The sequence below is a fragment of the Gavia stellata genome, chromosome 4, assembly GCF_030936135.1.
Source record: "Gavia stellata isolate bGavSte3 chromosome 4, bGavSte3.hap2, whole genome shotgun sequence".
NCBI classification, from domain to species: domain Eukaryota; kingdom Metazoa; phylum Chordata; class Aves; order Gaviiformes; family Gaviidae; genus Gavia; species Gavia stellata.
This window is the reverse complement of record NC_082597.1, coordinates 45333126-45345513: the sequence shown is the minus strand read 5'-3', so window position 1 is coordinate 45345513 and position 12388 is coordinate 45333126. Positions and strand designations below refer to the sequence as shown.

The following is a 12388-nucleotide window of genomic DNA, read 5'->3' as shown; positions in this document are numbered from 1 at the left end:
AACATACATATATGATTTTAGGTTTTGGTTTTAGCATTACAACATAAAACTACTCCATAACAGTGCTTATAAAACATGATATAATCCTACAGTGAGATATCTGAAAAACCTATCTTCAGTTTGGAAAACATTTTAGTCAGCCCAATGCATAATGGTGGGGGAGGTACTGAAGCTAAATTTTGATGCAATAAAGACTTATTTCTTAGAAATTTATGCTTGCTATATTATTTTAAGTTTTCTCATGAACATTCATGAAGCAGTTTCTCATCAATAATTTTTTTTTTACAGCTGAGCTCATTTTCAATTTTATTATTGTTGGTAAAGATAAATAGAAATATAACAACACTCAATTGACCAGAAGAAGAGTTGATCCTGTTTAACAGGACAGCCAGAAAAATATAGTTTGCCATAAAAAATGTTACATAAAAAGCTCCTTTACAATATATTCACAAGAAGACAACTTTTTATTGTGAATATTGCAAATTTAACTAGAAACAAAAAAAGGCATCTCTAATGCCCAATTTTCTAAGTAAATTGTTTTGGTTTGATTGTGAAACCATAAAAAGTGTTTAAGATAATGCTGTAAAGTTTTGCTAAGATATAATGATTTTGTATCTTGAAAACTTAGCTAGATTTATCCTACTAAGATTTTATGGGTTTGGTCTTGTAATTTTTAAGGTATTTTAGCCCAGGGCATTGCCACTAACTGAAGTTATTTTATCGCCATATTTTACATGTATGTTTTCATTTGTACTAACATTAACATACACATGAAAACCACATCTTTTTATAACTCCTTTTATTGTGTTTTTACCTGCTTTACTAATTGCTTCCTGCTGATAACACAGAAAGAGTCTGAAGAAGGCAGCTGGGCTCAGGTATGATGCTTTCACATGATTTTTTTGAACAGAAAGCTAATAATAATGTAATTAACAGTGTATCGATATGCATAGAGGAGTACACTATTGTGACAGTATCTCAATGATTGAATTACGATTTACAAATTTTAAAGTTCTTCTAATACAAAGAAAATCTTCTCTGGACAGGTTTGCTAGGTAAACCACAAAGAGGTACATATGCTGCAAATGTTTTTCTTAAAAGAAATGGATACATTCCAGAGACATCTCCTAGCTACCAGCTAAATCTAGAAAAAATATTTTTGAGAATAGGCTAATAAAATATGCCAAGCGTTTGAGATCTAACATTGCTAAAATTACATCAGATTTTTCTTAGAACAATTGTATAAATCACACCCAAGTATCAGTCTACAAACAGTCTTGCATAATTAGGAACAAAATTTTTCACTTTAGTTAGACTATCAATTACTTACATTTTTCAACTTCTTTCTCACCCTATTGAAATTTCAGCTGAAATTAAGTGCATCACATGCAGAGCTCAGTAAATTAACTCTTTAAGACAGGAGCAAACCAGAATCCTCCTAGAAGCTAGCATTCAGGCATTAAGCTTAATGCACTTAGGTTTAAGCTGTTCACAGCTGAAAATGTCTCATTAATAGAATGTATTTTGTCACCTGCTTTGACTGCTGGTGAATGTAAGCTTGGCTGACAAACAATTGAAATTAACTTTCAGTCTCAAAAGGACTACAGGTGCGTAACCATGAAGTGTTATTAGATTCTATTTCAGAAATTCTAGCCCCCACTACACAGTGACACAAACTTCAGTTGATTCCCTGGGGCCATGTTTATATTACCAAGTTCAATGTAGAATTTGCCTAGCATAAATATTCTAGAAGATCAATTGAAACCAAACAAGATTATGAAACAAGCACATTTTGATTATGTAATATGTTTGCTTGCATTTAAAACTCAAAATTGAAACTACGATTTCTTATTACAAAAAAATTGCTTAAAATTTACAAAGATCGAAAACAAGACATAACAGGCAAAACTGCTATTAGTAACAAATACCTCACAGTGGCTTCCACCTCAAATGTCAACACATTGTAAACATCCTTTTAGGCAGGATTTCTAAGCCAGGAAGTCTCACTAGAAACAAGCATAGCAGATAGATATTCTGTCTTCAGTCTGTGGTGCAACCTTGAACAACTGTCAAGAATTTACTGCCCCTCCACCTTGTTTCTTTCCCTCTAGACCCTGGCTTATGGTGATATGAACCACGAATGGATAGGTAACGAATGGCTCCCCAGTCTGGGTTTACCTCAGTATCGAAGTTATTTTATGGAATGCCTGGTAGATGCGAGGATGTTAGATCACCTGACAAAGAAAGACCTGCGTGTGCACTTAAAAATGGTGGATAGCTTTCATCGGTAGGTTTGCACAAAGACTACACCTATAAAGACGTTTATGTGTCTGACATAGTGCTCAGTGCTGCACAGAATAAATACACTAACTTTCTGTTGTTCTGGCTTGGAAAACCACACAGAAAAGTGAGTACTCAGTGTCAGAAATCTGAATTGAGAGAGATTCCTTTAGCAATAGCAACTGCATTACAATTATGTCTCTCATAACTAAGATATTGGTACAGATAAATTTCATAATAAGCGGGGAACCATTAATATATAAATAAAGCCTTCACAACACAGAAACAGTAATAATTTATTAAGTGGTTTAAAGTATCAGAAAATAGTAGACTTAACATTTGAACCCCTGAGATCTTATAAAAATGAAAAGCTATTGTGTGTAGCACATAAAAGCTATGAACAGTACAAGCAAATTGACAGTTGTTTGGGTTATCTAGGGATATAGCCAGGAAGCTAAATTGGAAATATGGAAATAAAGTCATTTAGGCTTTAGGAGGAATGATGTTTATGTGACAAGACGTGGATTTTTTTTTAATGATGTACTGCTTGATTTGTCACTTTTTTGAGGCCTGATTTGGCAAAACATTTCACGGCTCGCAAGGGCCGACCTTTTCTGAATATGATTTTTATTGTTTCGGGTTTCTTACGCTAGAACATTTATTCAAACATACTCAGTTTGGTTTTGTCCATTTCATTTTTGAAGTCTGTGGAGTTTTTTTAATGGTTTTGCTCTCCTCTGTCCTCAAGATTTGCTACATTGGCACCATGAAACACCTCATGTGAAATGCAGGAGATACATCCTACATATGTTCCCATCTTCAAAATTATCTTTATTAACTCTGTAAATGTTTCTCTTTAAATAACAGAACAAGCTTGCAATATGGAATCATGTGTTTAAAGAGGTTGAATTATGATAGAAAAGAACTGGAAAAGCGAAGAGAAATGAGTCAGCATGAAATAAAAGGTGATAGTTCTTGGGAATGAATACTGGGAATGTTTCTTCTTTTGAAGCTTGACACTATTAACCTCTTCTCATGCCATTTTAGCAAAGCATTTAAGCATGCGCTTTAAGTAAAACTAATATAAGTCCATCTGTCTTCAGAACACAAAGCATCTCCTTAAAATTAGGCACAGTTAAGTACTTTGCTAAATTGGGGCTGTAATTCCGAATGGCGGTTTGATACATACATTTTGCTAAACTGGATTTTGGGGACAGATTTTATCCTAGCCTCTTTCAGTCTCAGAAGCAGAACGCCAAATAGCCTGCAGAACAATGGGACGTGCTGGGGGCAGCACTGGGAAGTCGGAGCACTCAGGACCCTAACACTGTGCTCCTGCCTTTGAAAACCTTTGCCTTTGATTTCTTACTTAAAAATGTGACAACGGTGCTTGGAGGGGTGGCCACTGAGACAGCTGCTTGGTATATAAGAATAGTTCCTAACAGAACTGGCCTTATTAGAAAATATAACAGCTGATTTAAAAGTACTTTTCTGTGTAAAGCTCTCTAGAGCAGTTGCAGGCTCACTGCATGGTTCCTTTTGTATATAACTGTTAGGGTTGCTGGTTTCTTTCCATTATCAGGAGTGAATCCTTTGATTCCTTTAAGCATTTTCAATTGTAGAGACTGACAGCAGTTAACACTTCTAAAGCACAATGCTGATTGGAAGAGCTAAAAAAAAAAGGGAATTAGAAGGAGAAATGGCTACGAAAGCGTGCGTTTGCACAAGGCAGATGATGGCACGCATTAAAGCAAAGACTTTGACTTGGATGTGGAGGCATCTGTGTCAGCCAGCCTAAGTGGATATAGCTGGAGGCTGATGTGGGGGAATTGGGCACTGGTCTCAAATTCTGGTGTTGCTTCAATGCTAGTCACCGCTAGGACAAGGGTAACCCATAGCCACCTTCACCCTGCCGTGCATCAGTCAGTTAGACACGGTCCCAGGTGGGATTTGGTCTCAGTGATCCCTGGCTGCCACGCTGTGTTTCAGCTGATCCTGACCCCAAAGTCTGGGATGCTCTTGGTCAGGCGATGAAGAATGCCTGCTCCTAGAACAGCTACATTAGCTGAACTTCTAAGGGTTCAGGAAAAAGCCTGCTGATCACATAGTAACACAAAACTCAGTATTACATTTCCCACTCAAAAGTACAAAGAGCAGTATAAGCAACTTCCTTTTAATCTTATGGGCAGGGTAGGATACTTTTTTTGTAATAGCCAAACCTTCAAAAATGGTTTCCTGGCTCATTTTGTTGCCTTAGCTTTATAATTGGCATGGACCTTAACAGCTCAACCAGCTTTCTGAACTAAAAATAGTTTTAGTCTCCAAAATTGTGAAGTCATCGTTTGCTTTATGGCATGTTATAAAATGGCAGGTGCTGACCTGACTCTCAAAATGTTTAATACAAAGCTCTCAAGTGAAGCCTTGAGGAATGCATATTTCTCCTGTGCCCTTGCACTGTTAAACTGTAGAATCTTGCCTAGGAATTGAAAAAGGAATCTATAGGAGGTGGGAGGAATTGCATTCTGGAGATGTCTTCTGGAGGCACCTTTCTCCTTTGGAAACATAATTTAGAAAAAACATACAACTTGAAGGTAGCTAAAATCACACAGTTGCTCCCACACTTTGGCTTTTGCATAGGAGATACTAAAGCTGTATGAAGAGTTTGCTGGTATTCCTCATTTAAGAAATAATGCAGTATGACATCCACAGTGCATCCACAACTACGTGCATGCACCTGTAGAGTTGGGAAGTTACCAGGTATCAGGAGACTGAACTGGTGTTATGTCCTTACAGATGTGCTGGTATGGAGCAATGATCGAGTCATACGCTGGATACAAGCTATTGGCCTCCGAGAATATGCAAATAATATTCTAGAAAGTGGTGTACATGGTTCACTTATAGCACTGGATGAAAACTTTGATTACAGCAGTTTAGCTTTATTATTACAGATTCCAACACAAAACACCCAGGCAAGTTTGCTCATGCTACTTCTGGTTAATCTGTACCTATTATTCCCTTTTATTCATCTTCACACATTTTAATTTTTTACTTTGGTATCTCTAGGCACGGCAGATCCTTGAGAGAGAATACAACAACCTTTTAGCACTAGGAACTGAAAGACGACTTGAGGAAGTAATTAATTTTATTTTCAGTATTTATAAAATATCACAGTAAAATATAAAAATTAAATTGAATGCATGAAGACATGTTAATTCACACATTGTTAAAAAGAGTTCAGTTACAGCTTTAAGAAAAGATTAGGAAATGCCAGTCAAGGTTTTTAAAGTAACCTCAGTATGGCTACATATTGATATCATTTTTGGATTTGGCACTGCACTCTTACCTTAAGATGAACATTTTCCATAGATGAAACATGCAGAAAGGAGTGGAACTTTCACTGGCCAGAGTAAGTCAGGGTGGGGGAGGGATGTCTGTGCAACCTATTCCTTAGAACATTTGCACCCTTTCTTTTAAAAAAAGGAAAAAAGAGAAAAAGTGAATTTTTGGTGGGTTTTTTTTTTCGTTCTTCACAGTTAATCAATATGTAATAGAGTGGGATTTGGGGCAGTTATCTAGGATGGGGAATCTCAACTCCACCTATCGAAAATATTCATCTTAAGGTAAGAGTCCAGTGCAAAAACGTTCAAGTCTTGTACATGCTGAAAATGTGAGATGCCTATGAATTCTGTGCATGCACATGAGTGTTTAATTCTTTATTAGCACTTTATGTAAGCATCCTAATGCAGTAACAAACCACTGCACGTTCTGTCACTATATTTGGAAGTGATCCAACTTTTAAGAAAGTTCTGCTTTAGCTGATACTAAAACTTTCTACTATATCGAGCCAGAGATTTAAGAAGAGTTTTCCACCCTAGCATTTACTATTTCTAAAAGATTTACTTTTACAAGAGTCTCAAACGCACCGCAGTTACTGAATGCAGTGCAACAAAGCAGGGTAGTTGTTGTGGAATACATTTGACAGTGGGAGAGGCAGCAGACAGCAGGATAATTAATCACAAAGTTTCACTTTGCTTTACCAAATACAACTCTATGTGTTGACAGAGCGATGACAAGAACTTCAGACGTGGCCCCTCCTGGCGACGACAGTTTCCTCCACGCGAGGTTCACGGGATCAGCATGATGCCGGGCTCCTCGGAAACGCTGCCAGCTGGGTTCAGATTAACCACAACATCAGGGCAGTCGCGGAAGATGGCGACTGATGGTATGCAGTCATTTCTGCACTTACTCTTGAAAAGCAAGAGGCTTATTCTAGCATGCTAAATTGACTTTTAGTGCATGTCTGTCTTGCACCGGAATGGCTGCATTCACCTAACGAGTATAAGGACGAATGGGAGAGTTGAATTAGGGAATGGAAAAGCACTGACTTGGCATACTATTGTTTTCTAATCAAATATTTCAGCTCATTAGCCTCTCTAGCATGTGGACTGTATATTAGAGAATGAACTTAGAAAGGGCTATCACCTTTATTTTCCTATTTGACTTTCAAACTAACTAGCTTAGCCTTGACCTTCATATAACTCAAGTTGCTAACAATTAATAACAATCAGACGGGTAGTGTAGTTAGCAAATACTGAATTTCAGATACTAATCGAGTTACTGTATGCTAGTCTTAATTTTCTCTAGAAATCTTTTAACTTCCAAAAGATGCACTAACTCAGCAATGATTGCAAAAGTAACAAGCTGACCATAATTAAAAAATAAGTAAAATTTAAAAATCAGAGGCAGAGAGAAGGGACAAATCCCACTGCAGCTATTCCTTCAGGTATGTGGACGATAAAACCATGTATACCTGCCTGAAGTCCTGAGAAGTACCAGTACACAGATTGGCCCATTTCAAATACTGCTGTTTATTTCCTCATGAGAGAATTTAGGTCTATGAATAGACTTGCCTCAAAGTAATTTAATATACTGCTTGTAGTGATTACATTCTGTACCTCTTGAATGAACAATATTGCCATTTAAATTTCATTAAAGCCATCTAAATTCCATTAAAGTTTCCCACCTTTAAAATCAATACTTTAGAGTTGCAGTTACAGATGGAATAATTTACCGATTGCATCACTGAATTCCATTGACTCCACTGCTCATGCGCACGCTTTGCTTTTAATCCTGCACTTTTTGGCGATGATGAAGTCATAAGACACGAATCCATTCCAAGGCAAATTCCATGTACAAATAAAGGTACTAAATCCCTAGGCATTTCCATGGTCCACATTACTATAGTAGCTAAGAACCTTACAAACATTTATGGATTTCATCTTCTAGCTATGCTATGATGTAGAAGATATTATTCCCATTTTACAGATGGGGAACTAAGGCACGAGGGAGATTTAGGGCTTTACTTGAGGTCTTCCAGACAGTTTATTATTGAGCTGGGTACTGAACTCAGTAGACTTAAAGGTAGGTAGCTTGTAGCTTTGAAGACCTACATCTTCATCCAAGATTTGGCTTCCTATCTCCCAGTGCTAAGAACGCTATAGTATTTCAACAGCGTGATAGGTACTGTATTAGGACTTCCAACAAAATGAAGACAAAACTGAGTTTTAAAGTGTATTCACTTAAGACAGATTTCAATAGTACACCAGACATGCAGAAACTCTTGAGTTCTGAAATAGACTATGCCCAGATCATGTCACAGAAAGCCACAGAGCAATTTAATAGCCACCCTTCCAGTGGGAAACAGACTGATTTATTTTCTTCATGATTCTAAAGAGGTTATGGTTTGTTTCTTTTTTTTTTTTTTTTTGCAATTTGCAGTTGCTTCATCACGACTGCAGAGGTTAGACAGCTCAACAGTTCGCACATACTCATGCTGACAAGGCCTAGCAAAGAAGCCAGCACTGAATTGTTGTGAGTATTCATAAGGGGCCATCATGAAAACTCTTTATACACTAAACCCAGTATTCCTTGGCACTATTCAAGCAAGAGCCAGCATGGAGGAGAGCATCTAACTCAGACTCACTAGGGTGGTCACTTGATCATGACAACAGTCTCAAGCTCAGTCCAGGAGACGCTACGCAATTCTTTTCCCCATCTCAAACAGCAGGTTGTTTCTGCTGAAACCACTTCAGCAGATAAGACAAAAGTTTTCAGACAACTATGTTCAGATGATAGCTCACCAACCATGACGTATTTTGTATGCTTTCAAACTTAAAGCCAGAATTGGGGAGACAGCAGTAGGCACAAGGAGTGAATTTACTTTATGAGAAGTTGAAGTACTTCTACCAAGAGCTGGGGAGAGAGGAAAAAAAAAGCTAGTAAAGCAGAAGATATTTACTTTTTTTTTTTTTTTTTAAATGAGAGATATGGCTCAATCTAGAGCATCAGATGGCTAAATAAACCTAGAACAAAACTTCCCCTGTACAGAAAATCTTCCAAAGTTGTCTGTTACAGAGAACCTTCCACTTCTCAAATCATTCAGAATTGACCAGTGGCAAAGAAAGGATATTCTGAGTTGAATGCAACTTTGGACCAAATCTAGTACTGGAATTCATGTTGCATTTCTCACCACTTGTGTCTTAAATATGGCTATGAATCTCACAAATTCACTCTTCCAAAGTTCTGCAGAAATACACTGTTTTCTGCTACATCACAAGTTTTGTAAAAAATACTAACATGATGAGTGCTTTCATCAATATGGCTCCATTTCATGCTAATATTTTCTCAGTAAAACTGTTTTCTTTTCCATTTAGTTACTCAGGGGATTGTAGGGGAGCTGGAAAGAATATTTGGATAGCACCAAAACCTCACCAGGCATTAAACATGCTTCAATAGCTATTACATATTGTAGGCAAGACATATCAGGATCTACAAGAAAGTCCTGTTTTTAGATTCCCAAGACTGGGAGAGGCTTCGGGCCATTGAGATTTTACTAATTCTGGGCACGTTCAAGAAGTGCTTAGGAACAGCAGATGTTACCAGTGGAAAACATAGATTGCTCAGGATCCTACTGATGACATGAGCCTTACTTCATAGATGTTCAGGAGACTGCAAAAGTATAAAAACCTTAATCTCATACAAAAGGGAACTTTTCATCCTACCACTGAAAAATAAGCACAGAACATTATTTTTTTTCGAAAATAGGTAAGTTTAGCAGATGGTCCTACAAAGATAATGATGAAGCACGTAAACTATACAAACCTTTTTATGCATACGTACTTATAGATTAGAGCTTAGTGTTATGTCACAGAATCATTAAGGTTGGAAAAAACCTATATGATCATCAAGTCCAACCATCAACTAACACCACCATGCCCACTAAACCATGTCCCGCAATGCCTTGTCCACATGTTCCTTGAACACCTCCAGGGATGGTGACTCCACCACCTCCCTGGGCAGCCTGTTCCAATGCTTCACCACTCTCCCAGTATAGAAATTTTTCCTAATATCCAGCCTGAACCTCCCCTGGCACAACTTGAGGCCATTTCCTCTTGTCCTGTCGCTAGTTACTTGGGAGGAAAAACCAACACCCACCTCTCTGCAACCTCCTTTCAGGGAATTGTAGAGAGCGATGAGGTCTCCCCTCAGCCTCCTCTTCCGCAGACTGAACAACCCGAGTTCCCTCAGCCGCTCCTCATAAGACTTGTGCTCCAGACCCCTCACCAGCTTCGTTGCCCTTCTCTGGACACACTCCAGCACCTCAATGTCCTTCTTGTCGTGAGGGGCCCAAAACTGAACACAGGATTTGAGGTGCGGCCTCACCAGCGCCGAGTACAGGGGCACGATCACCTCCCTGCTCCTGCTGGCCACACCATTTCTGATCCAGGCCAGGATGCCGTTGGCCTTCTTGGCCACCTGGGCACACTGCTGGCTCATATTCAGCCGGCTGTCGATCAACACCCCCAGGTCCTTTTCTGCAGAGCAGCTTTCCAGCCACTCATCCCCAAGCCTGTAGTGTTCCATGGGGTTGTTGTGGCCAAAGTGCAGGACCCGGCACTTGGCCTTGTTGAACCTCATACAATTGGCCTGGGCCCATCGATCCAGCCTGTCCAGATCCCTCTGCAGAGCATTCCGACCCTCCAGCAGATCAACACTCCCTCCCAACTTGGTGTCGTCTGCAAACTTGCTGAGGGTGCACTCGATCCCCTCATCCAGATCATTGATAAATATATTAAACAAGACCGGTCCCAAAACTGAGCCCTGGGGGACTCCGCTTGTGACCGGCCGCCAGCTGGATTTCACCCCATTCACCACAACTCTCTGGGCTCGGCCATCCAGCCAGTTTTTTACCCAGCGAAGAGTGTACCTGTCTAAACCACGAGTCGCCAGCTTCTCCAGGAGAATACTGTGGGGAACAGTGTCGAAGGCTTTACAAAAGTCCAGGTAGACAACATCCACAGCCTTTCCCTCATCCACTAGGCGGGTCACCTGGTCATAGAAGGAGATCAGGTTGGTCAAGCAGGACCTGCCCTTCATGAACCCGTGCTGGCTGGGCCTGATCCCTTGGTTATCCTATACGTGCCCTGTGAGCGCCCTCAAGATGATCTGCTCCATAATCTTCCCTGGCACCGAGGTCAGGCTGACAGGCCTGTAGTTCCCTGGATCCTCCTTCTGGCCCTTCTTGTAGATGGGCGTCACGTTGGCAAGCCTCCAGTCGTCCGGGACCTCCCCTGCCAACGAGGACTGTTGATAAATGATGGAGATTGGCTTGGCAAGCTCCTCCGCCAGCTCCCTCAGCACCCTTGGGTGGATGCCCTCAGGGACCATAGACTTGTGAGTGTCCAGGTGCCATAGCAGGTCGTTAACTGCTTCCTCCTGGATCACGGGGAGTTTCTTTTGCTCTCCATCCTTGTCTTCCAGCTCAGGGAGCTGAATACCCTGAGGATACCTCATATGGCTATTAAAGACTGAGGCAAAGAAGGCATTAAGTACCTCAGCCTTTTCCTCATCCTTCGTGACAATGTTCCGCCCCCGCCCCCCCCCCCCCCCCCATCCAGTAAAGGATGGAGAGTCTCCTTGGCTCTCTTTCTGTTGTTAATGTATTCGTAAAAACATTTTTTGTTATCCCTTAGGACTGCGGACAGATTGAGCTCTAGCTGGGCTTTTGCCTTTCCAATTCCCTCGCTGCATGACCTAACGAGATCTTTATGCTCTTCTTCAGTTGCCTGCCCCTTCTTCCAAAGGTGATAAACTCTCCTTTTTTCCCTGAGTCCCAGCAAAAGCTCCTTGTTCAGCCAGGCCGGTCGTCTTCCCCCCGGCTCTTCTTACAGCACATGGGGACTGCCTGCTCCTGCGCCTTGAAAATATCCTTCTTGAAGAAGGTCCAGCCTTCCTGGACCCCTTTGCCTTTCAGGACCGTCTCCCAGGGGACCCTCTCAACCAGTGTCCTGAACAGGTCGAAGTCTGCCTTCTGGATGTCCATGGTAGTGGTTTTGCTGACCCCCTTCCTTACTTGGCCAAGAATTGAGAATTCAATCATTTCATGGTCGCTAAGCCCAAGACAGCCTCTGACCTTCACTTCTCCCACCAGTTCATAAACAGCAGGTCAAGCAGGGCACCTCCCCTGGTAGGCTCCCTTACCAGCTGTGTCAGGCAGTTATCTTCCACACACTCCAGGAACCTCCGGGACTGTTTCCTCTCTGCTGTGTTATACTTCCAGCAGACGTCCAGTAAGTTGAACTCCCCCACAAGAACAAGGGCTTGCGACTGTGAGACTTCTGCCAGTCCCTTGTAGAATGCTTCGTCTGCCTCTTCATCCTGGTTGGGTGGTCTATAACAGACACACAGCAGGATATCTGCCTTGTTAGCCTTCCCCCTCATCCTTACCCATAAGCACTCAAACTTGTCATCACAATCATTGAGCTCTATACAATCAAAACACTCCCTAACATACAGAGCCACCCCGCTGCCTCTCCTTCCTTGCCTATCCCTCCTGAAGAGCTTAGAGCCATCCACTGCAGCACTCCAGTCATGAGTCGTCCCACCATGTTTCTGTGACGGCGACTACATCATAGCTGTCCTGCTGCACAATGGCTTCCAGCTCCTCCTGTTTGCTGCCCATGCTGCATGCATTGGAGCAGATGCACTTGAGCTGGGCTATCGATTTTGCCCCCAACATTGGCACGCCACCCCTAGGCTCATCTCTAGG

At 41.0% G+C, this 12388-nt stretch overlaps 1 protein-coding gene across 3 annotated transcripts in view; it reads left to right on the top strand.

The window, feature by feature from the left end:
* Positions 1–8148, top strand: part of PPFIA2 (PTPRF interacting protein alpha 2) — a 334737-nt gene extending 326589 nt beyond the window's left edge. For all 3 annotated transcript variants that reach the window (XM_059816812.1, XM_059816814.1, XM_059816813.1), the window contains 7 exons: positions 849–878; positions 2112–2287; positions 3148–3245; positions 5074–5249; positions 5344–5412; positions 6343–6502; positions 8059–8148. In XM_059816812.1, the coding sequence (XP_059672795.1) occupies positions 849–878; positions 2112–2287; positions 3148–3245; positions 5074–5249; positions 5344–5412; positions 6343–6502; positions 8059–8117 (768 nt within the window). In that variant the 3' untranslated portion in view covers positions 8118–8148. The remainder of the gene's footprint in view (positions 1–848; positions 879–2111; positions 2288–3147; positions 3246–5073; positions 5250–5343; positions 5413–6342; positions 6503–8058) is intronic.
* Positions 8149–12388: the final 4240 nt, after the last annotated feature.